General features: G+C 36.4%; 3 protein-coding genes across 38 annotated transcripts in view; 2 read left to right on the forward strand and 1 right to left on the reverse strand.

Annotated features, from left to right (window-relative positions):
- The window catches only part of LOC110278916 (uncharacterized), a 10,782-nt gene extending 3,764 nt beyond the window's left edge, over nucleotides 1-7,018 (forward strand). For 6 of the 36 annotated variants that reach the window (XR_008006936.1, XR_008006941.1, XR_008006943.1 and 3 more), the window contains one exon: nucleotides 6,142-7,018. The gene's annotated coding sequence lies outside the window, so the exon portion shown is untranslated. Of the gene's footprint in view, nucleotides 80-240; nucleotides 844-968; nucleotides 1,582-2,358; nucleotides 2,466-4,505; nucleotides 4,596-4,828; nucleotides 4,950-5,068; nucleotides 5,175-5,273; nucleotides 5,330-5,463; nucleotides 5,759-6,141 lie in introns of those variants that run through there. The other 30 variants (XR_008006933.1, XR_008006938.1, XR_008006945.1 and 27 more) reach the window with 24 other exon arrangements.
- A 7,181-nt stretch (nucleotides 7,019-14,199) lies between these two features.
- LOC107476963 (CASP-like protein 5A2) lies at nucleotides 14,200-17,271 on the forward strand. Its single transcript, XM_016096914.3, has 4 exons — nucleotides 14,200-14,405; nucleotides 14,741-15,089; nucleotides 15,853-15,985; nucleotides 16,683-17,271. Exons 2-4 carry the CDS (start codon nucleotides 14,824-14,826, stop codon nucleotides 16,872-16,874), a joined length of 591 nt encoding a protein of 196 aa, XP_015952400.1. The 5' UTR covers nucleotides 14,200-14,405; nucleotides 14,741-14,823; the 3' UTR covers nucleotides 16,875-17,271.
- An 865-nt stretch (nucleotides 17,272-18,136) lies between these two features.
- Nucleotides 18,137-24,518, reverse strand: LOC107476962 (homeobox-leucine zipper protein REVOLUTA). Its single transcript, XM_016096913.3, has 18 exons — nucleotides 23,393-24,518; nucleotides 23,045-23,204; nucleotides 22,715-22,800; nucleotides 22,526-22,616; nucleotides 22,238-22,333; nucleotides 22,001-22,114; nucleotides 21,841-21,924; nucleotides 21,569-21,724; nucleotides 21,413-21,487; nucleotides 20,965-21,071; nucleotides 20,651-20,834; nucleotides 20,211-20,399; nucleotides 20,016-20,096; nucleotides 19,662-19,796; nucleotides 19,237-19,568; nucleotides 19,018-19,123; nucleotides 18,767-18,916; nucleotides 18,137-18,363 (listed from the first exon to the last, which is right to left on the reverse strand). The coding sequence occupies exons 1-18, from the start codon at nucleotides 23,623-23,625 to the stop codon at nucleotides 18,214-18,216; spliced, it is 2,529 nt and encodes an 842-aa protein (XP_015952399.1). The 5' UTR covers nucleotides 23,626-24,518; the 3' UTR covers nucleotides 18,137-18,213.
- Nucleotides 24,519-24,893: the final 375 nt, after the last annotated feature.

Raw genomic sequence — 24,893 nt, forward strand, 5'->3', positions numbered from 1 at the left:
CCAACAGCCCCTCTCAGTCCCGTCGAACCAGCGCTTCCCAACCCCTACCATCCCCGCCGAACTAACGCCTCCCAGTCAGGTATTAATTTGAATAATTTCTATTCTATGTATTATGTATTTGTTGTTGATTTTAATTATTGTTGATTGTTCATTTATTTGTTGTTGATTTTTTTAAATGGTTAATAATTTTATTTTGTTTGAAATTTTGCTTTTGTTTGAATAATTTTTGTTCTATGTTAGTGTATTTTTAAAATTGCTGGTTGTTGTTGATTTTTCGATGCATCAAATGTAACGGACACAAATGTGAGGAACCTCACTCTCAACACAAATGTGTGTGGCCTTCCTCTCTAGTGGAACATTCCATCTTACCGAGATGGGCTTCCATGGCGTGTGTTACGCGAGAGAGCAGGGTCATTTCTCAATTGTTCTGACTCTGGAGAAGAAGTAGCGGCCATGGTATCTGTGGCTGATTGGCTTTGTGGTTGGGTTTTTCGGGTTGATTGCAGTGGTTTATGTAGGGGTTCTTTGTTTGAGACTTGTGAAGGCTAAAAGAATTCAGGACATGGAAAGACAGGCCAATGAAGATCTGGTTCTTGAAAGTAGATGGGTTGGCAACAGTAAAATGCCTTCTGCAGCTGTCACAAGAACTCAGCCAGTTCTTGAGAGTAGTGTTCAGTAATTTTTGTTTTTGTTAGTATTGGTTCAGTTACTTTACTGCTTTTCTCTTTGATAAACAGGGATCTTCTATTATTATAAGCAATGAAGAAAGCAGTTGTATCTTCATCATAACATGAAATTCCGGTTTTCTTTTTATACTAAGATCACACTACCTTGTTATTACTCCCTTCAATGTCTGGCACTATACTTATTTTTTGCCATGATAAACATGTATTCGATCGTCAAGGAATCATCAAGAACGGACGTGATATATTTGTGACGTGATATATTTGTGGTATTTGTTTATGCAGTTTGTTCACAGCTTCACCAATCGCCACTGTCTCTGCCTCTTGCCTGCCTCTGTTCCGCAGTTGTCACAGATTTTAATATATGTTTTGATTTTTTATTGATGAAATTGCTATGCTTTGAATTCTGTTAATGTGAAATTAGGATTAGGTTTAGGGTTTGAATTCTGTAATTGATAAATTTGGATTGAGTTATATTCTTGCTCTGAAATTGAGGTTAGGGTTTGTGAAATTGGGACAATTTAGGGTTTGGTCTCTGTTAAATGTAAATTATTTTTTTTTATTTTTTTGTTTATTTAAATCTTTTTTAATAATTAAAAAACCGAACAAACCGAACCGAACCAAACCGATTTTAATTGGTTTGGTTTGGTTCGGATGATCTCGATAAAAAAACCGAACCAAACCGAACCGCAGTCTTAATAAACGATCGGATCGGATGACTTTTTCCTAATTAACCGAACCGAACCAAACCGCACCGCGAACACCCCTAGCTCCACTACTCTGCCATACGTCTCAGTCCAGTCCAGGAGTGTCGTCGTCCTTCTCAGTCTAGTCTCGTCCCCTCCGTAGCAGCCGCCGACCCACCGTGTCTCACTGTCCAGCATCTCCGTCTTGTTTAGTAAGATTTTTTTAATTCTGATGATTTTGGGTTGATACTTGTGTTTATGATTCCGAATTTTTATTTCTATTTTGATGATTCTGTCATTCAAATTCTGGGTTTAGGGTTCTGATTTTTTATTGTATTTTTATTGTGTTCAGTGTATTTTGAAATTGCTAATTATTGTTGATTGTTGTATTTGTTTATGCAGTATGTTGTGTTTGGGGGTTTTAGCTTATGAATGTGTATTATTTCTAATTGTTAGGGTTCTAGGTTTTGATTGTTAAGAAGGTGTGTTTTTTATTGTTAGGGTTCTAGGTTCTAATTGTTGTATTTGGGGGGGGGGGTTTGCCTATGAATGTGTATATTTATTTGTTTAGAGAAATTGCTTCTGATTGTTCATTGTTTGTGAGCATGTTGAGAACTATCACTGCCACTACTGTTGGCATAATGCTGTGATCAAGTATCTTTCATTAATGGAAGGAAGCGAGGTAATTGTTTTGAGATGATACAAGCAGCTGCGAGATGCATAAACAGTGGTCAGAATCTTGCAATTGACTGCTTACTGTGTTGTAAATTTGTGGCTTTATTAATCAGGTAGAACTTGAAAAGCTTAGGAGATGCTCTGTCCAAGAATGACAAGTTTGGTTTCAGGCATTCATGCATTGGTGATTTATTTGAGTATCATTTGTATAGATGTATTTGCATGTCACTCCTACAGATGTATAACTGGTTGGGATTTCTTTGCCTCAATTTAGTCATATGATTATATAACATGAAACTTTTTTACTCTTTCAGATCCCCAGAACCCTTTCAGATCCCCAGGTTGTGGTTCAAAAGTCAATAAACAATGAAATGAAGCACAGCACATCTTGAGATAAGAGCGACGGAAAAGTAACTAATAAGTAAGCATTTGTGTTCTGTTCGAAGTGCAATTTTTGTTATGAATTAAATATTATTTGTGTACGAACTAATACAAAGCTGATTTAAGTGCACAGTAGAATTCGTGAGAGCTAGATTGAAATGGGTAATAAAGAGATAGTAGCTAGGTTTTCCCTCTCCCATGTAACCCAAACAAGTATTCGAACAAAAAATAGAAGTGGTTGATAAAATACTAAAATAATAAAAAAAATGCTTAGACAAATAAAAAAAAACACATATCATGACTGCAAATCAATAATTCATCACCGCATCATTGTCACTTCACCACTTGACTCGATCATTCTCTTCTTTCACCTTCTTCCATTAACGGAGTCTTTTCATCCCAATCAGAATTCTCTTTCTTGGAACTTTATATGTTCATAGCCTCTTTTCTGATTGTTTCTGTTATCATTTTTATTCATTTTACAACCACCATCACCACCACTAAAGATGGCTTCTCAATGCCCATCACTAGAATTTCTAGTGATACGTGCTTGAACAATCATTCAGCATTGGTATCACAATTCATGAACCACCCACCCAGGAGGAGCCAGTAGTCACTATAACTGAAGTGGCAAATGAATAAACATCTTGAAGTCATTGCAAGATTCAGCGTAGGAGATAGTGTTGAACTTGTAGAGGTGGAAGTTGTGGTAGACACTGGAAGTTAGATTCTGTCAGTCTCAATAAATTCTCTTAAGGACGCTTTAACGTGCAAAACTTATTGTCATGAACCACGGTGTAACAGCCTAGGAATTCACCGCAAATTTTGCACTCTTGCAAGCGTCTATAAGGATATGAAAGAAGTTTAGTTACAGAAGATTTTATTATATGTGATAAGATTCTGGTTAGAACACTAGAGGTACTTTGATCTAGGAGAAATCATCTTTGGTTGCAACCATCGACGATAGACGAGATCACTTCAAAGGAATAATTGGGTTAAGTCGAGGTCCCCTCTCTTTAATCCAACAATATGGCATAGTGAAATTCTCACACTGCATTCCTCATGCAGAGAACAAGGTTACCCTTCTTCCCTGCTTGAGGGATGCAGTGTGAGAATTTCACTATGTCAAGTTGTTGGATTAAGGAGAAGGGACCTCGACTATACCCAATTATTCTTTTGGTGTGATCCTCGCTTACAGTCCGATAATTGCAACCAAAGATGATTTCTCGTAGATTCAGGAGAGTAACCCCTAGTTTTTTAACCAGAATCTTGTCAATAACAAGAAAGCCTTCTGTAACTAAGCTTCCTTCGTATTCTTGTCGAAATCTGCAATAGTCGCGTGTAAGAGAATTTGCAGTGAATTCTTATGCTGTTACACCGTGGCTCATGGCGGTAAATGCTTCTTGAGTTTTTGCACATTAAGTGTCTTTGAGGGAATTTATTGAGATTCCACAAAATTTCACTTCCAGCGTTCACCACAGTTTCCACCTCTGCAAGTTCAACACCATCTCCTATGGTGAATCTTGCAATTACATCAAGATGTTCTTCGTTTGCCACTTAGCAGCTACTGGTAGATTTATTGTTCCTGGATGGCTCATGAATTGTGATACCAATGCCAAACTATTGTTCGAGCACGTTCACGTATTCTAATGATAGGCATTGAGAAGTCATCTTTGGTGGTGGTGGTAGTGATGATAAAATGAATAGAAATGGTAATGGAGGCAATCAGGGAATACGCTATGAACAATATAAATTTCCAAGAAAGAGAATTCTTCTTGGAAGGAGAAGACTCCATTAATGAAAGAAGAGAGGGACTCTAAATGAAAAAAGAAAGATAAGTAAAATGAGTGAAGTGACAGAGATGAATTATGGACTATAGTCAAGATATGTGTGTTTTTATTTGTCTAAGCACTTCTTTTTTAATTTTAGTACTTTATCAAACACTTTATTTTTTTTATATATATTGTCGAACACTTTTTTTGTTATATAGGAGAGGGAGAACCTAGCTACTATCTCTTCTCACCTATTCTACTCTCTTCTCCTTCTCCCCTGTTGTGCGCTTAAATCTGCTTTGTATTAGTTTGTTGTTGCTGAGGAAGTGGGCATCAGATTTTTGGGGATAGGCTTTCAGCTAAAGTAGGGAATCAATGACATACTTAAAATGCCAAAGGTAATTTTCTTTCTCCCCGTCTTTTTTAGGGCTTGAATTGGCTGTACATGCGAAAATTTCCTGCCATACTCCATCTTTAGTTTTTATCGAAGCTGTGATGCAATTTTTCTTCCATCATAATGCGTTACCAATGCATAAATTTTTGCCTTTTCGTTAATTACCATTTTCTTTTCATTTTCACTTCAACTAATTAGTATTAGTGAATTTGAATTTTTTAATTTTCATTTCATGAGATTCAGAAAGCCTTTCCGCCGTTGGAATTTCCTGAGCTTGGAAGTTGCAACCTTCTGCAGTCATTTTTGAACAATGAGCTAAATTCTGTAGTGGAATTAGCAGCAGAGAAAGGTTGCTATGGTATTTTTTTGTTCATTCAGCATTTTTGGCTCTTTTTGTCAAAACATAGACCATTTCCTTTTTGAATTGCAAAATACCAAGTTCTACAAGATCTATGTCAAGATGCTGCATTGTTTCAGGTGATAACTTTCTTTAAAGATTGCACATCAATGGTTGGCTTACAAAATTAGCAAATCCTCTGTGGCCATGTAGAAAAACCAGTAGCCATTTGGTCCTTCAACACCAGTGAGTGAAAGTTTAGCCTCATGTTATGTTGTTACCAGCTTTAAATTGTCACTCATCTATTTTTGTTTGTTCGTTCATTGTTATATTCATCAAATGAAGAGCTCCGAAACTCATCCTCTGACTTTTGGTGTGCAGTTCTCTCTTCTAGAAAAGAGGTAAATACATGTTTGTTATGTTTCCTTTTGGTAATGATAGATGTTGGTAGTGGTAACAATTATGACCGAGCATGTTTTGATTAAATTTATTTTCAATTGATACTTTAGTATTTAATATAGCATCATATTTTTAGGTTGATGAATTGCCTGTCAAAATTGGTTGGTTTCCTGAGTACTCAGATTTGAGAAGAGCTCTTGACCCTTTATGGGTTTCTTTTTGAATTTTCATCCAGTGGTGAACCCAAAAATTTAGGTAACCATGTTGAGATATTTTCAGAATTTCAAGTGGAACAGCAAAGACATTGCTACATAAATTTATTGCCATCCTTTTGAGAAAATCTACTTGTCTCCTAGATTCTGACACTGGAGAACCACCCTCAAAATATTCGAGCCTGGCTCAAATTTGTCACTGCTTGTTGTCTAATACGGTAAGCCACAACAGTGAATCTACTTAGATAATTATGTGAATTGGTTTTCTGTTACTTTATTACCTCTGGCACACTTAAAGAATTCCCGAATTAAGTGTTTACTAATGATTTTTGGGTTATCATAGTTTATTGACCATCACTAATGTCTATTGTACCATAGTGATTTGTGATTAAGTGTTTATTTGTAACTTGAGTATATTACATATTTAAGGTGTAAATCCTTGTTATTTTAGGCTTTTTCATTGATGTGTTTTTGAATGGCAGTGTGTGTTATGATTCATGATTCAAAAGTTAGACAAATGATTTTAGGACATGATTTATGATTTGACATCCTTGTTCAGTGGTGTGACAATGTCAACTTACGCCTTTTTATTCTCATTGCAGGAGTAAACGACCAGCATTTTCTGTTGTAGAAGCTGAAGAACTCATTGAAAGCATTATATGTCTATTCCTAGATTGCCAGTTTCAAGGTTTATTAGTGCTTTTGAATGATTGCATGCAAGCCATTGTCAATTACTTCACAGACCAGGAACGGCATTCAAGTTGTGAGAACATAGCAAAATTTGTTGCTTCCAGGTTGTTATTACTTTTGGTGTCAGTAATAGTAATTCAGTGATGCTACAAACTTCTTTGGCATCACAAAACTTCTTTATATAGATAGATAACATCAAACCTTGTGCTACTTCATGAATCAAAATACATAGTTATTCATCACTTGTTCAATTTTTGAGAGAGGAATTAATACAGAGTAGCTCAGCTAGAAAGCCTTGGAGTTGGGGAGGCTTTGAAGGACCAAGGAGTGTGCAGGTGGAACTATGTTCTCAGAAATGTTCAACAACATGTGAAGAGCCATGTTAGATGGTTTTCACAGTTTCCTTCTTCTTCCTCTGCTATGGTCTCCATTACAGTACTCAAGAGGTCCCAAAAAGCTAAGCAGTCATTGGAATCATTAAGAGAAGTCATGTACTTATCTTGTTGGGGTCCTATCTAAATGTTAGTAATGAGATCCATTTAGGACAATAGAGAAACATTTTCTTCTTTGATGCTACTAGCTAGGCCATGATTCCATGTAGTCTTGTATCGGTGGGGTCGTATAAAGCAATTATTTCATCTTGTATACATAACATCATCGTATGGTACAAGATGAATACAAGAGTTGTTTGGTTATAATGATTCTTCTTCAATATAGAATGCTTACTTTTTTGTTAAGGTAGAAAACTCCTATTTTCATGATATGTTGTTGGGAGATTTCCTTTTATTATTTTTAGTCTTAATTTTGGATAAGTGTTCATCAAATCAAATTCTATCTTTAAAAACATAACATCATAGGTTTGATTATGCATAGGTGGGATGATGTGAGCGATCATCATTCAAATTCAGTATTTATTAGTTGTTGCCATAAAAAATCGTTCAAATAATACTTCATTAATTACTCTATTTCATAGTCTTATTTTCTTACAAATAACTTTACTACGAGAATAAAAAGAGGATTTGTCTACGGTGGAAAAAGTATAGAGTGGTTCTTTAAGAACCAAGGAGAATATGCCATTTTTGTTGCCGTGGTGATTTTTTACTATATTTTTTTATATTGCATGGATGACTTTTAAGTTAGTTAAATTATAATGAATAGATTAAAAAATGGCCCAATTATACTAGTAATTTTAAGACATAAAATTAGTGAAAGAAAATTTTGGGTTTTTGTGATAAATATGTATATGTATTTAGTAAAATTAATTTATTAAAAAACAATATATATATATATGTAAATAAATATCAAAATCAGTTATTTCTTTTATTTTTTATACTGATAAAAATGAAAGAAAATTGGTATTAATGTTGTTTGCTTTGTTTTGTTTTATTGGTACCAAAAAAATATATAATTAATTCAAAATTTTCAACAAAATTATTAACGAAAGTAAATATTAAATTTGAAACCTTATATTACAAACTATATAATTTATATATATTGAAACAGATTAATAGATAAATTTTAGTAACTACATATATCATGAGTAATACAAATATATTAAAAATATAGTAATTGTTCCGGGGCTTACCTAGAACCGGACGGTGGTTGGGTTTGTCTGAGGCCCAAGCGCTGGAGGAGTGTGGTCTCCGACTTGGTTTACGCCTGGGAGCCGCCTCCGAGTTGTGTGTTCCACGAGATGGGGGGTGGTACCTACAAAGACACTCCGATGCCTAAGTCAGCATGGGGTTAAGCAGGTTTAGAATGTATTGGAACTTGGTTATACCTGAGGAGTGTCAGGGTATTTATAGTGGTGATCCAATAACCACCGTTGGAGTAGTGCCACCTTTTTAGGTGGATAACCGTCCCTTTATCTAGGGATTGTTGGGATATGGCTTCTAGAAGTGGTTAGAGAGATTTTAGGGGCAGTTACTTATTTGAATAAGTGTTATCTGCCAGCTATTTCTTGAGCCCGACTTCTTTGGAAGGAAGTCTGTGTTGAGTCCGACCTCTTTTGAAGAGGTCGGTGAATAACGAAGGCCAATCTTTGGAATGGGCCTTTTGGTGTATTTGGACCTGAGCCATACCGTTGGGTCAGGGTAGGAACAGTGCCCCCACTCGAGTCCAATCTCTTTTGCTTATGAGTTGGATTCGAGTATTGAACTTGGTCTGTAGCTGACGTGACTTTAAAAACTGGCGTGATTTTAAATTTCTTAACCGCCAAGTCTAATCAAACGTCGCGTCTGTTGGGGTTTTCGCATTTACACGTGGGAGCAGTTACATTGGTAACAGCGCGTTTCTTTAATGATCGCGTCAATTTACCCTTATGCCCCTGGCGTGCTATAAATACTTTTCCCTCTTTAAACGACTTGTTTTTGGCCAAGTCTTTTTTCTAAGACTGATTGGTACAACTCGTTCTTTCTGAGTTATTTAAGGCTTGTAGGCTTTGTATGACTGGTTTTAGCACATCGTGCTTAACCAGAAAACATTTCTTATCCTAATTTTGTACAACTCGTTCAGTTCGAGCTGTTTTGAGGATGCATGACTTGTTTTAATACAAATCACCTTTCTGAAACTTATTCTGATTTCTTACGACTTGTTTTGATACAAATCGTTTATTTCAAAACTCGTAATTATTTTTTTAGTATAACCTCATCTAGCTCGTTCAATGCGAGTAGTTTTAAGGTCTTACGATTTGTTCCATTTCAAATCGTTTAATTAAAACGTGGCTATTTCTTGATCTAATTTCATACAACTCATTTAAATTCGAGCTGTTTTTTAGGACTTCACAACTTGTTTCAAGTACAAATTGTTTATTTTGAGTCCTTTTAAACTATCAGATCATCTTTATAACCATCGAACTTCGTTGCTTTATCCATTATGCCCCTGCTCGAGGTCGAGCTTTATGAAGTCGGACTCGAGCAATCAAGCGGATAGGATTATCGATTGAAGCCTTTCAATGATTTGTTCAGCTCATTTGATTCGAATTGTTTCTAGAGTGATAGAATTTTATATGACTTGTTTTTAATGCAAATCGCTTAGATCATATGGTTATGTTTTACTCAATTTCATTCAAATCATGAGCTTGAGTTGTTTTAAATCATCAAGCCATGTTATAATTATTAGACACCAATTTGAACCTCGTCGCTTTATCTGAGCAACCATTAAAAACGTTGGCTTATGGTTTTTGTGCTTTGTCGAGCATAAATTGGCGCCTTAAGTGAAGGGATGATATGCTTTTTCCTCCCTTTTCGAGTTTTTACAAGGTTGTCATCCTTGTGTATGATTGATGAGCGGATAATTTATACGCTTTTTGGCAATATTTTTAGATAGTTTTTAGTAGGATCTAGCTACTTTTTAGTATATTTTTATTAGTTTTTATGAAAAAACCATATTTCTGGACTTTACTATGAGTTTGTGTGTTTTTCTGTAATTTCAGATATTTTCTGGCTGAAATTGAGGGACTTGAGCAAAAATTTGATTCAGAGGCTGAAAAAGGACTGCTGATGTTGTTGGATTCTGACCTCCTTGCACTCGAAATGGATTTTTTGGAGCTACAAAAATCCAAATGGCGCTCTCTTAATTGCATTGGAAAGTAGACATCCAGGGCTTTCCAGCAATATATAATAGTCCATACTTTGCTCGTGTTGTGACCTGGGTAGTTTTTCACCCTCGAAGTTAGACACTTTGTAGTAGCCCTTTTCTAAGATTTCAGTAATCTTAGAAAAAACCTTTTTGATCTTTGTTTTGAAAAACCTTTTTCTTGGCTGACTGTCCCTTTCTTTTAAGTTAAGTTTTCCTTAACAACTCGGGACAGCCTTTTGCCTTAGTGCTTTCAATAGGTTTCCTGATCTCTTTTTGGTATTCCTTATACTCAATTTTTGATTTATTGAGCTCTTATGATTTAGGTTATTTTTGCGATGCGTTTCCTTTTTTCTCGGTTTTTCCGACTTGTAAGTCAGATAATTTCCGAGTTTATTACGATCGACTTTTATAACCTCTTTACACCGACTTGTACCTCGTCGTTTTATCCTGACGACCATCTAGGTCGGTTCATGGGATTTTCACGCTTTGTCGAGCTTAAGTCGGTGCGTTTCGTAGAAAGAAAGAAAAACGAGAAGGAATTTATAAGAGATAAAAGATCTTTATTTATTTGCGAAGGTACTTTTATTGCTACTAAGGGTTTTTCACTATCTATGATCCCTTAGTCTCTACTACGATGCCTCGTTAAAAACCCTTCTTCAGAAAAATTCTTTAATTTTTGGGAAAAAATCATGAAGTTGGAAAAAGAGTATATCAGGGAGTAGAGTTTGTTTTTAGTACCTTTTCATGTTACAAGCATGTCACGACCTTGGTAGCTCGGTGCTGTTTAAGTCGGTCACCTTGTAATAACCTTTTCCTAAGATCTCAGTAATCTTGTAGGGTCCTATCCTTTTTGTTGTCAGCTTTCATTCGCCCGAACTCAGTAGCCTGATATTTTTTCTTATCAAGATGAGGTCTTTTGCGGCGAATCTCGTAGCCATCCTTTGTCTCAAGAGCTCTTTCCTTATCTGAGTTTGCTCTCAAGTTTCTGGAAGGGGGTCACGTTCTTCTTTCGTGCTCTAGCATCATTGTAGAATGTTGTCTTTAGTTTTTAATAATTTTGGACTTAGCTTTCATGATAAGCCAGTGCCCCTACTCGAGGTCGAGCTTCATAAAGTCGGACTCGAGTATTCAGTCATGCCATTCTTGAATCTTACTATTTGTTGCTATGTGACTTTTACAAGTTATTTTGGACTCTCTTTTTGGGAGGTCGGATAACTTGTTTTATACTTGTTGTGTCAACTTAGTAAGGTTGGATACTTATCTCTTGGCTTGAGGAGGCATTCTTATAAATCGCCATCCTTTCTCAATTTGTTTTAAACAAATTGTTGTGACGTCGGGTTTACATCCTCTTCGTGTTGATGTTTGATTATGATCACGTTGTCCTTAAGTTATTTGTGCAATTCGTTTTAGGCTTTGCCCCTTGCCAGTTTGATTTAGTACAAGTGGCTTAATGAGGTCGGACCACGATTTGCATTTATAACTTCTTGCGCCACTTTGGATCTCATCACTTCAAGTCAGAAAAAGTGTGCATTAAGGAGTAAGGTGCGCTTTCTAGCTGTAGTATCCCTTTTGTTGTAAACATGGCACAATCTAGGTAGATTGTTTTCGAGTAAGTTGAGTATGTTGTAGTAGTTCTTTTTCAAGTCTTAAGTGACTTTGTTGGATCTTTTCATTTTGGTGTTGGCTTTTCTTCGTCCGCTTTTGGCCCGATGTCATTTTGGATCAAGACGAGGTTGTCAGTTGAAAAATTTCTTCGTATGACCTTCTCATGGCCATTTATGCTTGGGATCTGGTTCTCGAAGTTGTACCTCAAGAAAGAAGTCGGACTTTTCTTTGTAAGCTCTTAAAGGAAGTCGGATTTTTATTTGTAGACTTGAATCCTCAGAGGAGGTCAAATTATCTTCATAAGCTTGGATCTTTAGAAGAGATCGGATTTTTCTTTCTAAGCTTGGAAAGAGGTCGGAATTTCTTTCTAAGCTTGGAGGTTTTCGACCTCATTGTAGACCCTGATCTTTAAAAGAAGTCGGAATCTCTTTCTGATATTCTTCGAGGTTTTTGACCTCATTGTAGAGTTGATCGTGAAAGAGGTCGGATTTTTTACAGACTCCAAAACGAGGTCGGATTTTTTCCTTGTCGGATCTAAAGAGGTCGGATTCTTCTGAGCAATGAGGTTTTAAACCTCATTGTAGTCTAACCTTTAAAAGAGGTCGGACTTTTTTCGTGGGATCTAAAAGAGGTCGGATTTTTTTTTGTGAGCTCCAGCTCATCCGACCTTTTTGTAAAGTCTGACCTTTAAAAGAGGTCGGACTTTTCTTCTTGAGCTCTCTAAAAGAGGTCGGATTTTCTTTGGTGAGCTCCCAACTCATCCGACCTTGTTGTAAAGTCTGGCCTTTAAAAAGAGGTCGGTCTTTTCTTCATGAGCTCTCTAAAAGAGGTCGGATTTTCTTTGGTGAGCTCCCAACTCATCTGACTTTATTGTAAAGTCTGACCTTTAAAAGAGGTCGGACTTTTATTCGTGAGCTCTCTAAAAGAGGTCGGATTTTCTTTGTGAGCTCCCAACTCATCCGACTTTATTGTAAAGTCTGACCTTTAAAAGAGGTCGGACTTTTATTCGTGAGCTCTCTAAAAGAGGTCGGATTTTCTTTGTGAGCTCCCGGCTCATCTGGCCTTTGAAGAAAAGTCTGACCATCATTCCCTCCAATGAAGACTGGGCCTTTGTCACTCCGACTTTCTTTTTTCTTTGGATCGGATTCCAGTTTTCTTCTTGGAAGACATCCATCTTTATTGGTGTGCAAACAACATCAAATTCTACCGCAGGAATATTTCTTTCCATATTCATTGGCAGTGATGTAATTTGTGAGCAACCAACGAAAGATGTACCATGAGAATTCTTTGTGTTATTCACTGTTGTAATTGACAGGTGAATCCACTGAAGAAAAAACTGGATTCATCACTCCGTTGTCGGATTGGGTTGCATTCAAATTGGCTGATGTTGTGTATTTGGAACATGCAACTGTTCCATTTCATGAGTGGGTATCATGGATTTTTCCGAGATTGTAAGTTGGCACAGATGTCATTGTCCATCCTATTTCACGAAGAGGTTGGGATTAGTCACGTTCCCTTTTCTCCCCTTTTTTTTTTATACGTAACTTCTTTTGCCAATTGAATTTTCTGAATTGAAAATTCTTTTATTCAATTGACTTTCGAGTTCATCTTGGTTTGCTTTCTACAATGGCCTTGGGACGGTGCTTTCTTCTCTTTTAATCCAATTTAACTGTAGAAGTAGAATCATCATCCCTATTTGATATCCTCTGCCCATTGGGAGAAGTTTTTACGGGATTTCTGGTATCCATAGAAACTGTATTCCAACTTCTTTTTAGCATGCTTGCATCTTATTCATGTCGAGTGGTTGTCTGACTATGTTATTGATCATCCGCCATTATCAAGAGTTGAGCTCCAGGTCCCCGGCAACGGCGCCAATGTTCCGGGGCTTACCTAGAACCGGACGGTGGTTGGGCTTGTCTGAGGCCCAAGCGCTGGAGGAGTGTGGTCTCCGACTTGGTTTACGCGTGGGAGCCGCCTCCGAGTTGTGTGTTCCACGAGATGGGGGGTGGTACCTACAAAGACACTCCGATGCCTAAGTCAGCATGGGGTTAAGCAGGTTTAGAATGTATTGGAACTTGGTTATACCTGAGGAGTGTCAGTGTATTTATAGTGGTGATCCAATAACCACCGTTGGAGTAGTGCCACCTTTTTAGGTGGATAACCGTCCCTTTATCTAGGGATTGTTAAGATATGCCTTCTAGAAGTGGGTTGAGAGATTTCAGGGACAGTTACTTATTTGAATAAGTGTTATCTGCCAGCTATCTCTTGAGCCCGACTTCTTTGGAAAGAAGTCTGTGTTGAGTCCGACCTCTTTTGAAGAGGTCGGTGAATAACGAAGGCCAATCTTTGGATTGGGCCTTTTGGTGTATTTGGACCTGGACCATACCGTTGGATCAGGGTAGGAACAGTAATATTATTTAATTGCTAATTAAATAATATTACTGTATTTTTAATATTAAATAATAAATGGTTAATCAAACATTTATAATATTGTAATTACTAATTAACGATTTGACACATTATTTTCCATTTATCTTTTTCATCAGTGATACATGAATTAAGAATTAGTAATATTAATTTAGATATTATTATCCTTTTTTAACATATAAATTAATTTTACATTTATAATTCAAAATATAAGTATTTTTTCAAGTTAATTTGTTGGTAAAATGGCGATAGAGAGATCAATTTCACCATTTGTGAAAAAATATTAAATAAATAAAATGATAAAAATTAAGAAAGGAAAACCTGATTAAGCTTGTAATTATTTATTAATTTGGAGCAGCTGGTACGCCAAATCAGAGGAACAATGACAAGTCTTCAGTGTTGACGCGTGCACCAAACACACCCTCCCAAAGAAGTAAAATTTATTCAACAACTGCTCTTTCATCAGCTCACCAAACCAGAAAAATCCACTCTTTCAATCTCAGTTCCATGTTTCTCCATTCATAGCAACAAACCAAGCACCACTTCACTGCAATTCTGATTCTGGGTATGTCTTTTTCTCTAATTTCCCCTCTTTTTTGTTTTTTGTTTTTTTTTTAATTAATGAAGGAATCAATGAAACTGATCTGATTCATGTGGTGTTCTTGGCTGATTTTGAGGTTAAAGTTGTTGTCTTTCATGGAAATGAATTAAAGGGCATTCAATGAATTAATCAAACAAGGTTAAAAAATGGAAAATTTCTAATAAAATCACCTTCTTCTTTTTTTGCTTTTTTCTTTTGATTTATATGTTCATGTGAGTCTCTGATTGTGTGATTAGATCATATCATTCATGTGAAGGTAAATGGGGAATTGATGATGTTTCTATGAATGTGATCATCAGATTTGGTGAGGGAAAGGAAGTGAATTTGGATGGTATTGATGATAGAGGCATGATTATGAATTGAAGTGTGTTGTGGAGAAGAAATGAGTGTGAGCCATGCTTCGGTTCACCCAATTGATGAAGTTCCAACTACTGAAGGAGGTGGAGGCGGTGATCAAAACAACAACAACAACAACAACAACAACAATAACAACATTAACCCTCCTCCAAGGGTGAGGATGAAGGATATTCAAGGCATGCCAGGCACATCCGGTGGCCTGTGTCTGCGTGTCTCTCAGTTTATTTTCGCTGCGGCTGCGCTTGCCATCATGGCGTCTACTAGTGATTTCCCTTCTGTAACTGCCTTCTGGTAATCAATCAAATTTGGACTACTATTATGAATGTGATTTTTACCCTTTATTCTTTTTAGTAAACATCACTTGTTCAATTTTTGAGAGACGAATTAATACAGAGTAGCTCAGCTAGAAAGCCTTGGATTGTGGCTGCTAGTGTTGGAGTTGTGGAGGCTTTAAAGGACCAAAGAGTGTGCATGTGTATGATAAATAATGCCATTGGTGGATCTAGATTGCATTATTTGATTCTTTGAGGGAGAATTTTGCAGCTTAAGCCTAATCAATTAGCGAGTCATTCTTCTTTTTTTCTTCATTTGTATATATAGCTATATCAACAAGTGTGATAATGGTGGAGGATGCATGGTTCATATGAAATCCTGCTTGCTAATAAACACAAGCTTCCAATGAATTATGCTTGCGAAGAGATCATGAGAACAAGTTATCATACAATTGCAGTTTAGGGTTCCCCTATGTATGATGGATTCTGTTCATGTTGAAAATTTATTCCATTACAGACAAATTAGATTCAGAGTTTTGCATTTCATAGAATGTAATCCGTTAGACTCTACTAAGATTTATTAAGTATTAACCTTTAGCATGTCGTGGGTTTGAAAACCGGTTATTTTGCTAAGATGGCTTGGTTAATTTGTTACAGATTGTACTTCTGTTGTGTATTAAGTTAGTGCACTCAACAAATAACAGAATTGTTGTCCATTCTCTTTTCTTGTTCATGAAATGCTATCCAATTTAGTAATATCTCTTTTCTTCTCTTTGCATCAGTTACCTTGTTGCGGCTGCGGGCTTGCAGTGCTTGTGGAGCCTTTCATTGGCTATTATCGACCTATACGCCCTTTTAGTAAGGAGGTCTTTGCAGAACAACCGAGTTGTCAGTTTATTTACCATTGGTGATGGGGTAAGATCTCTATAGTAAATCGCAAGCCTCAATAATAATAATGTAAAAATTCTGTAATGCAAAATAATTGTTACACCTTCCAAGCAATTTTTGGGTGCGTTTGGTTTGCATTTTTATTTTCTGTTTTAAAAACTTTATGAAGGAATAAGAGAAAATAATAAAATCTTGTTTTCTGTTTTCATCTCCTATTTTCTCCTTTTTTTTTTCTTTCACAAAATCGTAGAAACAGAAAACAGTGAAAATGAGAAAGCAAACCAATCCCATTCACTTGAACTTCCTATTGATGTACACCACACTTCTTATCAATATGTTCAAAGAGAAATACTTTGTGTACTCATTTTATCGCATACAATTAGTCAACAACACAAACTCCTCCATCTTTAGATGAGATGTTGGGCTTATCTCAACGATAGAGAGGGGTGTGTCGGCTTGGTGCAAAAGGTAGAAGTACAAATATCACATGTCGTGTTCAAATAACGCTGGTCAACTTACATTTATTTTAACTGCCATCACTGAGGAATTGTAACTGAAAAGCTCAGTCAACTACTATTGTCTTTACTAACCATGATGTTAGACACATGGAGCATTTAGTTTTGGCTTATGCAATGTTTTTTTACCCCCTGCTGAAAAATGAAAATGCTGCAGTGCTGTTAATTTCACAGGACTTGTTTGTTGTTGTGTCTTTACATGCATGCAGGTCACATCAACACTTACATTTGCTGCGGCTTGCGCATCAGCGGGAATAACCGTGCTCATAGATAATGACCTTGGAAGCTGTGGACAAAACCACTGTGTTCAGTTCGAAACTGCTACCGGCATGGCCTTCATTTCTTGGTTCACAACAGTTCCTTCTTTCCTGCTCAACTTCTGGTCCTTGGCATCCCGGTAAAATTACATAAGGCCGCGTTTGGTAACTGAGTAAGAAATAAATACAGCGATAGAGAGATGCACGATATTGTTTCGAGTTAGAGACAGATATTCAAAGCTGTGTCTCTGTATCTGTATTTCGTATTCTCCGAGCTACCAAACACGGTCTTAACAATGATACATACAGAAAAATACAGAAACTTTTGCAACTCGTAAAGATGAGTGTTGCCATCATGTGTTACCTTACCCCAAATGTTTTTATGATTGGTATTTTGTTAGTATGCAATGGTTGCATGTAAATCTCATTGACCAAACCAGAGGTTCAATGTTAACTTGTTCATAGGGTGGTTTCTTTTGTATTGAAATTTGTATCAATGCTTGGTTGGTTGGTTTAAATGATTAAAAATTTATCCTCTAAAGATGGTTTCAAGTTCAAATCTTGCAAAATAATGGGGCAAAGAAAATAATATCAAGAAATTTCTTGAGATAATTTTATGTTTGATGGGGTTATATGGAATCTAACACTAACATGATTAGTGCTGTGAATAACGAATGATTAAGCACTCTTAATAACATTAATCATCCTAGTAGTATTAGTGGCGTTTCTTGTAACCAACTCTGTTCTTATTTTAGCATAGTGCTTGTGTTTTAGGAGAACTATAGAATTAAAATTATTCTCAATAACTATTTAATTTTTTATGAAAAATAAGTTCTGATAGTTTATATTTATGTTTGAATTAAAAGGGATTATCAAATAATGTATCTAGCTTATCATATATTTGAGAAAAAAACTTTTTACATGGTAAACTTATTACAAAGATAATCCAATAACTCTTTTTAAACCTCCAAACAAAAAGTTACCTATAAATATAAGTTGCTTTCAAAATAATATTTGTCAATAATATTCTGTTTCTAAATCTTATATTCTATGACTTTTTTCACCTTGAAAAAGTTTAGAGAAAAATCCAAAATAGTCCCTGACAATTGTTTCAAAAGATAACGAGGCCATTTACAAAAATAAATACCAACCTGGCCCTGAGATTTACTTTTATGGGACTGATTAGTCTCTGTGCCAAAAAAATTAATACTTTCTTTTGACACAGGAACTAATCAGTTCCAAAAAAAATATCGGGTCGGATTGGGTGTTTTTTTTTTGGGCCTCGTCTTTTCGAAATAATTGTTAGGGACCGAATGGGGTATTCACTCAAAAGTTTATTCCCCCACCCAAAAAAATAATCTATTTGAACAAAAAAAAGGGTGCAAACTTGATCCTGCACTACAAAAATTTGGAACTTCCATATTTGCCCCCTTTCAATTCTTTTTTAATGTTCAAAGTGGGAAACACCAAATTGGATCCATTATCATACAAATGACCAATTTATAAAAGAGAAAGCTAAGCAATGAACAGTGTTGTCTTCTGCAGCAAGCACTTTCCATGCTATGGCTTGTTCATATGAAACATGCCTCCCCATTGTTGACATGCATATTCCAGCTGGAAGATAAGCATAACCCTGATACAAGAACACACAAATTCACCATTTTTTGAATAGGGAAGTGTAGTTTGCAACAAGAAAATGCAATAACAATGTGAAACAACATAGTTTCCATCTTTTGTTTTCTATTTTCCATATATTATATTCTCAAGATTTGCGAAGAAAAAACTAAACGATAAAAATAAAAAAACTAAACGATAAAAATAAAATCTTAGGGTGCATTTAGTTTGCTTTTCATTTCAAGTGTTTTCTGTTTTCAAAATTTCGGAAATTAAAAGAAAAAACAGGCTGTGAAAACAAAAATCGGTTTTTTATTATTTTAACTGTTTTCTCTATTTTCTTAAAATCCTACAAAACATATGGAAAATGAAAACGCAAACCAAATGCATTCATTCTAGACTTGGTTCAATTTGGAAATTACCTGCTGCATTAACTTGGCAAAGTCTGCACACAATGCCTTGCGACCGGATTCGTCAAAAATTTTGTCCAATGTGATGTCTTGTAAAGCCACTAGGGTTGTTTCCAACATGTCAAGGCCAGCTTGATTCGCAAAGATGAACACTGGCAGCGACTGCAATGCACAAAAGAACATCACATAATTGTCGCATGGTATGCATTTTAAGGGCCATCAGAAAAACAACTTCCAAAAACCGAAACCAAAACCATACATACCTTCAGTGAGCAGCACAAAATGGCATCCTGATGATGCCACAAACTCTTCAACATCGAGTCGCCAACAAGAGAATCTGATCTCAGCAAGTCAGACCCTAAATAGTAACTGTTAATGGGAAGAGACATATTACTATTAGGCCTTTTTCCCAAAAAGAAATACCAACTACAATGCTTCAATGGGTCTAATCCTAGAATCATTTAACAAAAATATGAACTTACCTATAACTCTGGCAGATCCAGTGAGCTAGTGTAAGGGCTTCTGGAGAACCAGGAGATAGTTTAGACCCAACGTTAGGGTTCATTCCAGGAGATATAGCCATAGCAACCCTTTGGACAGAAGAAATCACACTACGGACATATTGTCGTGCCATGACAGCAACATTATCTTGCAAATTGCTGTCAAAAGGAAACTGGAACGCGATGGTCAACACTGATCGGGTGTTTTGACTTGATGATGCATCTCCTGCGCCCTGAGTAGTCGCCGGGCCAACTTCAAGACCAGATGTCAAGTCAAGGGTCCTGTTAGAAGTTGTTGCATCCTTTTTATCACCCTGAAACATGGTAACATACAGGGGTTCATAGACCGACATCAGCAACAGTGAAAAAAAATAGAAGGGGATGATGCAAAAGAATCAATACTCAACTGGTTTTGAATCCAATGGGATGATGCGGAAGCCAGATGGTACCAATGGAGCATCATCAGGGAACATTTCATCGATTGGAGCAAATATAAGCTCAGAACAAGCCCCCACAGCATTCTCATCAATTCCGCTGCATATCTGAAAAAATAAGGCCAAAAGAAACATCAGCATGAAGTATATCTTCGTAAGAATTTGATAATTGAAAATCTTAACACTTCAGAGATATTTGATCAGACAATCACATCATTGAAAAAAATAATAGCAACGCCGTACTGAAAAAATTATACTTGCATTTAACCTGACATTGCATAGCTAAAAAGAATTGCATTAGAATAAAACAAGAGTCGAACACATTACCTGTAAGAGATGAATGTCCCTAGAAGCAAAAGCATCTTCTTGGGCAAGAGAGTGGCCTTCAAGCCGAATAACTTCCAGCATCTGGAGTAAAAATGAAACCTTGTTGGCGATTTTGCTTGAAAGTACAAATCATAATCGGCCCGAAAAGGAAAGACATTGTGTGGCAAGTAGCTGGGAATGAAAAAAGCAAATTACCTCTTCATGTTCAATTGTATGGCCAAGTGGCATGATTATTTGACTGCCAGTGAATCTTGTAGGCCTCATTCCTGGATAAGCATAGGAGCCAGCTTTCGGTGATGCAGCAGCATAAGCATCAACATTGAAATCAGCCCACTCTGAGCGGTGCTCCCTGAGAAAGCGAACCAAAACAGCGGGAGGAACGTTCTGAAAACAAAGTAATATAAAAGACTTGTCATAAAACAATTCAATGTATATTAAGGAACTCTTCATCCATTTCAAATCACCATGTTCACATTTTATCAAAGAATGTCTTTCCCCTCAATGATCATATTCGATATCAAACTTTTCAAATGTCAGTTTCACTTTTCCATGTCATGCACAAAAGACTAATAGTAATATCCCAGCAAGGAGAACCTTTTGCAGAGAATTTCAGGCAATTGGATTTTCAGACTCACTTGGAGCAACATAGAAGCTTTTGCACAGAGAATTCCTCCAAGAAATGTAAGGGAACTAGCAGGATTAGAAGTGCCGCTCAAATTCTTGGTTGAATTAACTGCAATAATTACATCCTCAGCATCATCACAGTTTAGTACAGTCCATCCGTCATCATTGAATCCATTCACAGCATCATTGAAGCCTCTGTAGGTGTGAGATTTCAATTTCAGCCAATGAGTACATCGTATAGGAGAGAATGATGCAAAATAAACACAATGGAACTGGAGATTGAAATAAGTTTCAAAGAAACAGTGATTTCATGCTATTTGCCTACCTGCTCAATCTTTGGCTGAATGTTCGAAGAACAGCAGGCTGCCGACCCAATCCATATACCACTTCACCACTTGTTTCCTGGGCTATTTGCCTTATATATCTAAGTGCCTATCACAAGAACCATCAATTAATAACTATCTTCTAAAATACAGAATGACATGAAAGTATGTTCCCTAACAACAGGTTAAAGACATGAATAGATGAACAACAAGAGGAAACGAGGGAAATATACGGAGATATTCAATCTGTATGTCATAAAGACAGAACCTTACAACTTCCAGATTATGTCTTCGCACAGTCTAACATCTATTTTCCCCATATTATTTACTCATACCAGACGAAATCATCAAAAAGATTTGCAGCTCAGATTTGGACATTATTCACAATTATGACACTAGTCAATGATAATTTACACACATTATTTAACAGATTAACTATGATAAACTTACTGCAATTGTCATTTTTTGGGCCACCACTTTTGATGATTCGTAAAGTGGTCGCAACACTTCTGGCACACTCCAGGCCTGGAAGAAAACAACAAACAGGTTAATGTATGAAAGAAGAAATGAAAAACAGATGCCAAATTGTAAAGCAGTCGGTCAAACCTCAAGATTTAGGTGGTCTACGATGTGAATAATTGACCCTCCACCTTCACATGGTCGAATCAAATAGCCGCTAGGAAGCATTTCAGCCCTTACAAACTGAGCAGCAGCAGCTGCATTAGGGCCACTCCCAGAACCAGATAGAGATCTCTCACAAACCTTCAAAAGTGGAATCAGATGGATTAAGTGCAAAATAATGAAAGCATCGTCTCACTTCAAAGCAGAACTTTAAAAGTGAGAGTCACAGTTTTATCGTAAGTCCAACGCAAACTCACCACAAGACTGCCATTTTCCAGGCTTGTAGTGTATCTGAGAGTCCAGAAATCCCGGGCAGGAGCCAGTGTCGTTGGAGCATATGTCTGAAAAAAAATTCAAATTTTACTCAAGAGAGTAATAAACAAAAAGAATTGTCAAATGTTGTATTTAAATTCTCACCTGTGTGTACACAAGTTCAATGGTCCCTCCATTACCCGCAGGGAACATTGTGAAAACCTCTAGGCTCCGACACTCCCGAAACCAAGATGGACGATCTTTCAGGATCTCCGCAATCTATTAAAAATTTAGGGACTTAGAAATTCAAAACTTGAATAGAATGCAGAGTTTAACTTGCATACAAAGAAATGGAAGAATAATCACAAATCATACTCACTTATTTACAAGACGATACACTACCTTTGTAGGTTCTAAACTAACAAGACCGCAGGCTCGAGCTGCCACTCCACTGCAACTTTGTGAAATGGCAAAGATCCCAACCGAATCCGGACCAGGCTGACAATATTTTTCGACAAAGAAAAAAAAAAAGAAGCGAAATCCGTAAGTTTAGCAGACTAAACTTTTAACCTTCATGATCGTAAGAAAATCTCAATACTGATCTCCCCAAATACTATAATTATTAACTCATTTATTAATTTCACTTCTAGGATCACCAAAAAGAGTTAACAAAAAATAAAGAACAGCAACCTTCATCCCAGGCATCTGGACCCAATCGACAGCAGTCCCCGTAGCCTTGGATAGGAACTCTGTCAAAGTCTCCTCTGCAATTGTTAGGAGTCTGCAAACATCTCAACAATTAAAGAAAGAATCAGATAAAGCTTCATTGTATATGTACATATAAAATGCAGAAAGTTCAGTGAATAGCTCCAAATTTACCCAGCAGGGTTGTTAGCATCTCTCATGGAATGCTGAGGAGTAGTAACCACCGAATCACAACTAGCATCAGTAGTTGCAGCTGATGTCTGCAGTGTTTAAGGACAAAAATTACTTAAATAACCCTTCAAAAGACCAAAACATAAAAATACTCTAATATATATTGATTATATTCTCATCACATGTTGATATAAAAAACAAAACTTAATTCAATCTAAACCATGACACAAATATAGTAGGCATCAAAAAATACATTTTGAGTGTTATAATTTCTTTTGAAAATTAGGTGACAAATTGCTAATCACACAGGCACGTGTGTTCATATATACTTACAGTTTGCAATTGCTGCCTCATGTAACCATTCTCACACACAAGCTGTGACACTTGTTTCTGCAACCGATCATTTTCTTCCATTAACAACTTGTTCATTGCTGTAAGCTTCCGGTTCACAGTTTGAAGCCGTGAAGCTTCTTTTCTCTGCTTCTCCCTACACCTGCACCATTATGATTCCATTTCAACAACACCCCACAATTCACATAACCAAAAAGTTGCAATCTTTGAAGCCAAAAATACAACAAAATTAAGATTTTTAGATGACAACACCCCGATCAACCCAAAAAATAATAATAATAATAATAATAATAATAATTGAGATGTTTAAACTAAAAGTTTGAGGCAAACCTTCTATTCTGGAACCAAACCTTGATTTGCTTTGGTTCAATGTTAGAAAGAATGGGGCACTCTCGGATCAGTTGTTGCCTCCTGAGGGAACTTGGTTTTGGGCACTCAGCATAGACCCTTTCAAGAGCTTCAACCTGTTCAGCAGTGTACCTCACATATTTCCCAGAATCAAGGTGCTTATCAATGCTACCACTGCTGCTACTCTCTCTGTGATGAGCCACAGCCATAGCCATGATTCCTCCTTACTATTATCCCAAAGGACACAAGTCCAAATCACAATCAAAGAAGTTGAAAAGGAAAAGCCAAAGTTCTAGCCTAAACAAGAACAGGACCCTTGGTGACAGTGAAGTATGGGCTCTGGCATAGAAAAAACTTGTTTGGTTAAGCACAAAGAAGAAGAAAAAGAAACTTCAGAAAAGAAAACAAAAACAAATAAAGGGAAAAAAATTAGTTTATTTCTTCAGGTAATGGTTCCAAATTTCCTAAGAGGTAAATCAGACTATGTATACCAGCTGAAAGAGGAAACAAAACCTTGTTCCCTTTTGGTTTTCACACTACTAATTACCAAAAACCATACATAAAGAAAAAAAATTGATTTTTAGTGAGGTGTGAGAAGCAAGACACCAGTCTTGATAAGCTCTAAGGATTTTTATTGTTTTGTTCAAAGGTGAGTGTGAATGAGGAATCCATAGAAGGAACAAAATGGGAACTTTAGGAAAATTTCAAGATTGAGTTTGAACGTTGAACACACTTTAGAAGAGGATGAAGTGTGAAAGAATAAAAAAGGGAGAAAAGGAAGGAAGAAGAGAGAAAGTGAGTGAGTGAGAGAGTGAGAGAATAAGAAATGGAGCTTGATGGAGAAGGAAGGAATAGAGAGGTGTGAGTTCGGGGAAACCAATGTTGTCGTTTGTGTGTGTCTGTGTATTCTTGTTCTTGTCCCTGTTTGTTTCTCGTCTCAAAGAGAGAGAGAGAGAGAGAGAGAGAGAGAGAGAGAGTTTTTTGTTTGTTTGTTTGTTACGGTTAAGAAGGAGGAGGAGGGAGTTGAGAAACCCTAGTAATGGTGAGAGAATTTTCCGGGAAAATTGAGATTGAAGGAAAATGGAAGAAGAAGAACAAGAAAATAGAGAGAGAGAAAGACACGAAAATCGAGTGTGTTGTGTTGTGTTTTTTTTTATTATAAATATTTTCGGCGCATTTACGTCCTTGTCCCTGTCCATCCTTTGAAATGACGTTTATGGGTCCCACTGTTTTCACGCCCCACTCTCTTGTCCCCCTCTCTACACTCTACACTCTACACTCTTTTTAGTCTTTACAATCCACCAAACTCTCTACACAAGTTTTTTCTTTTTTTTACTTATTGTGAAATAATAAATAATTTTAAAATAAACTGATCATGACAAGTAATTTTACAATTTATGTTTAATCAATTATATTATATATACATAAAAAATAAGTTATTAATCAATTATTGAATATAAAAATATATATCGATTTTTTTGTG

This window comes from Arachis duranensis, chromosome 3 (genome assembly GCF_000817695.3).
Source record: "Arachis duranensis cultivar V14167 chromosome 3, aradu.V14167.gnm2.J7QH, whole genome shotgun sequence".
Lineage (NCBI taxonomy): Eukaryota > Viridiplantae > Streptophyta > Magnoliopsida > Fabales > Fabaceae > Arachis > Arachis duranensis.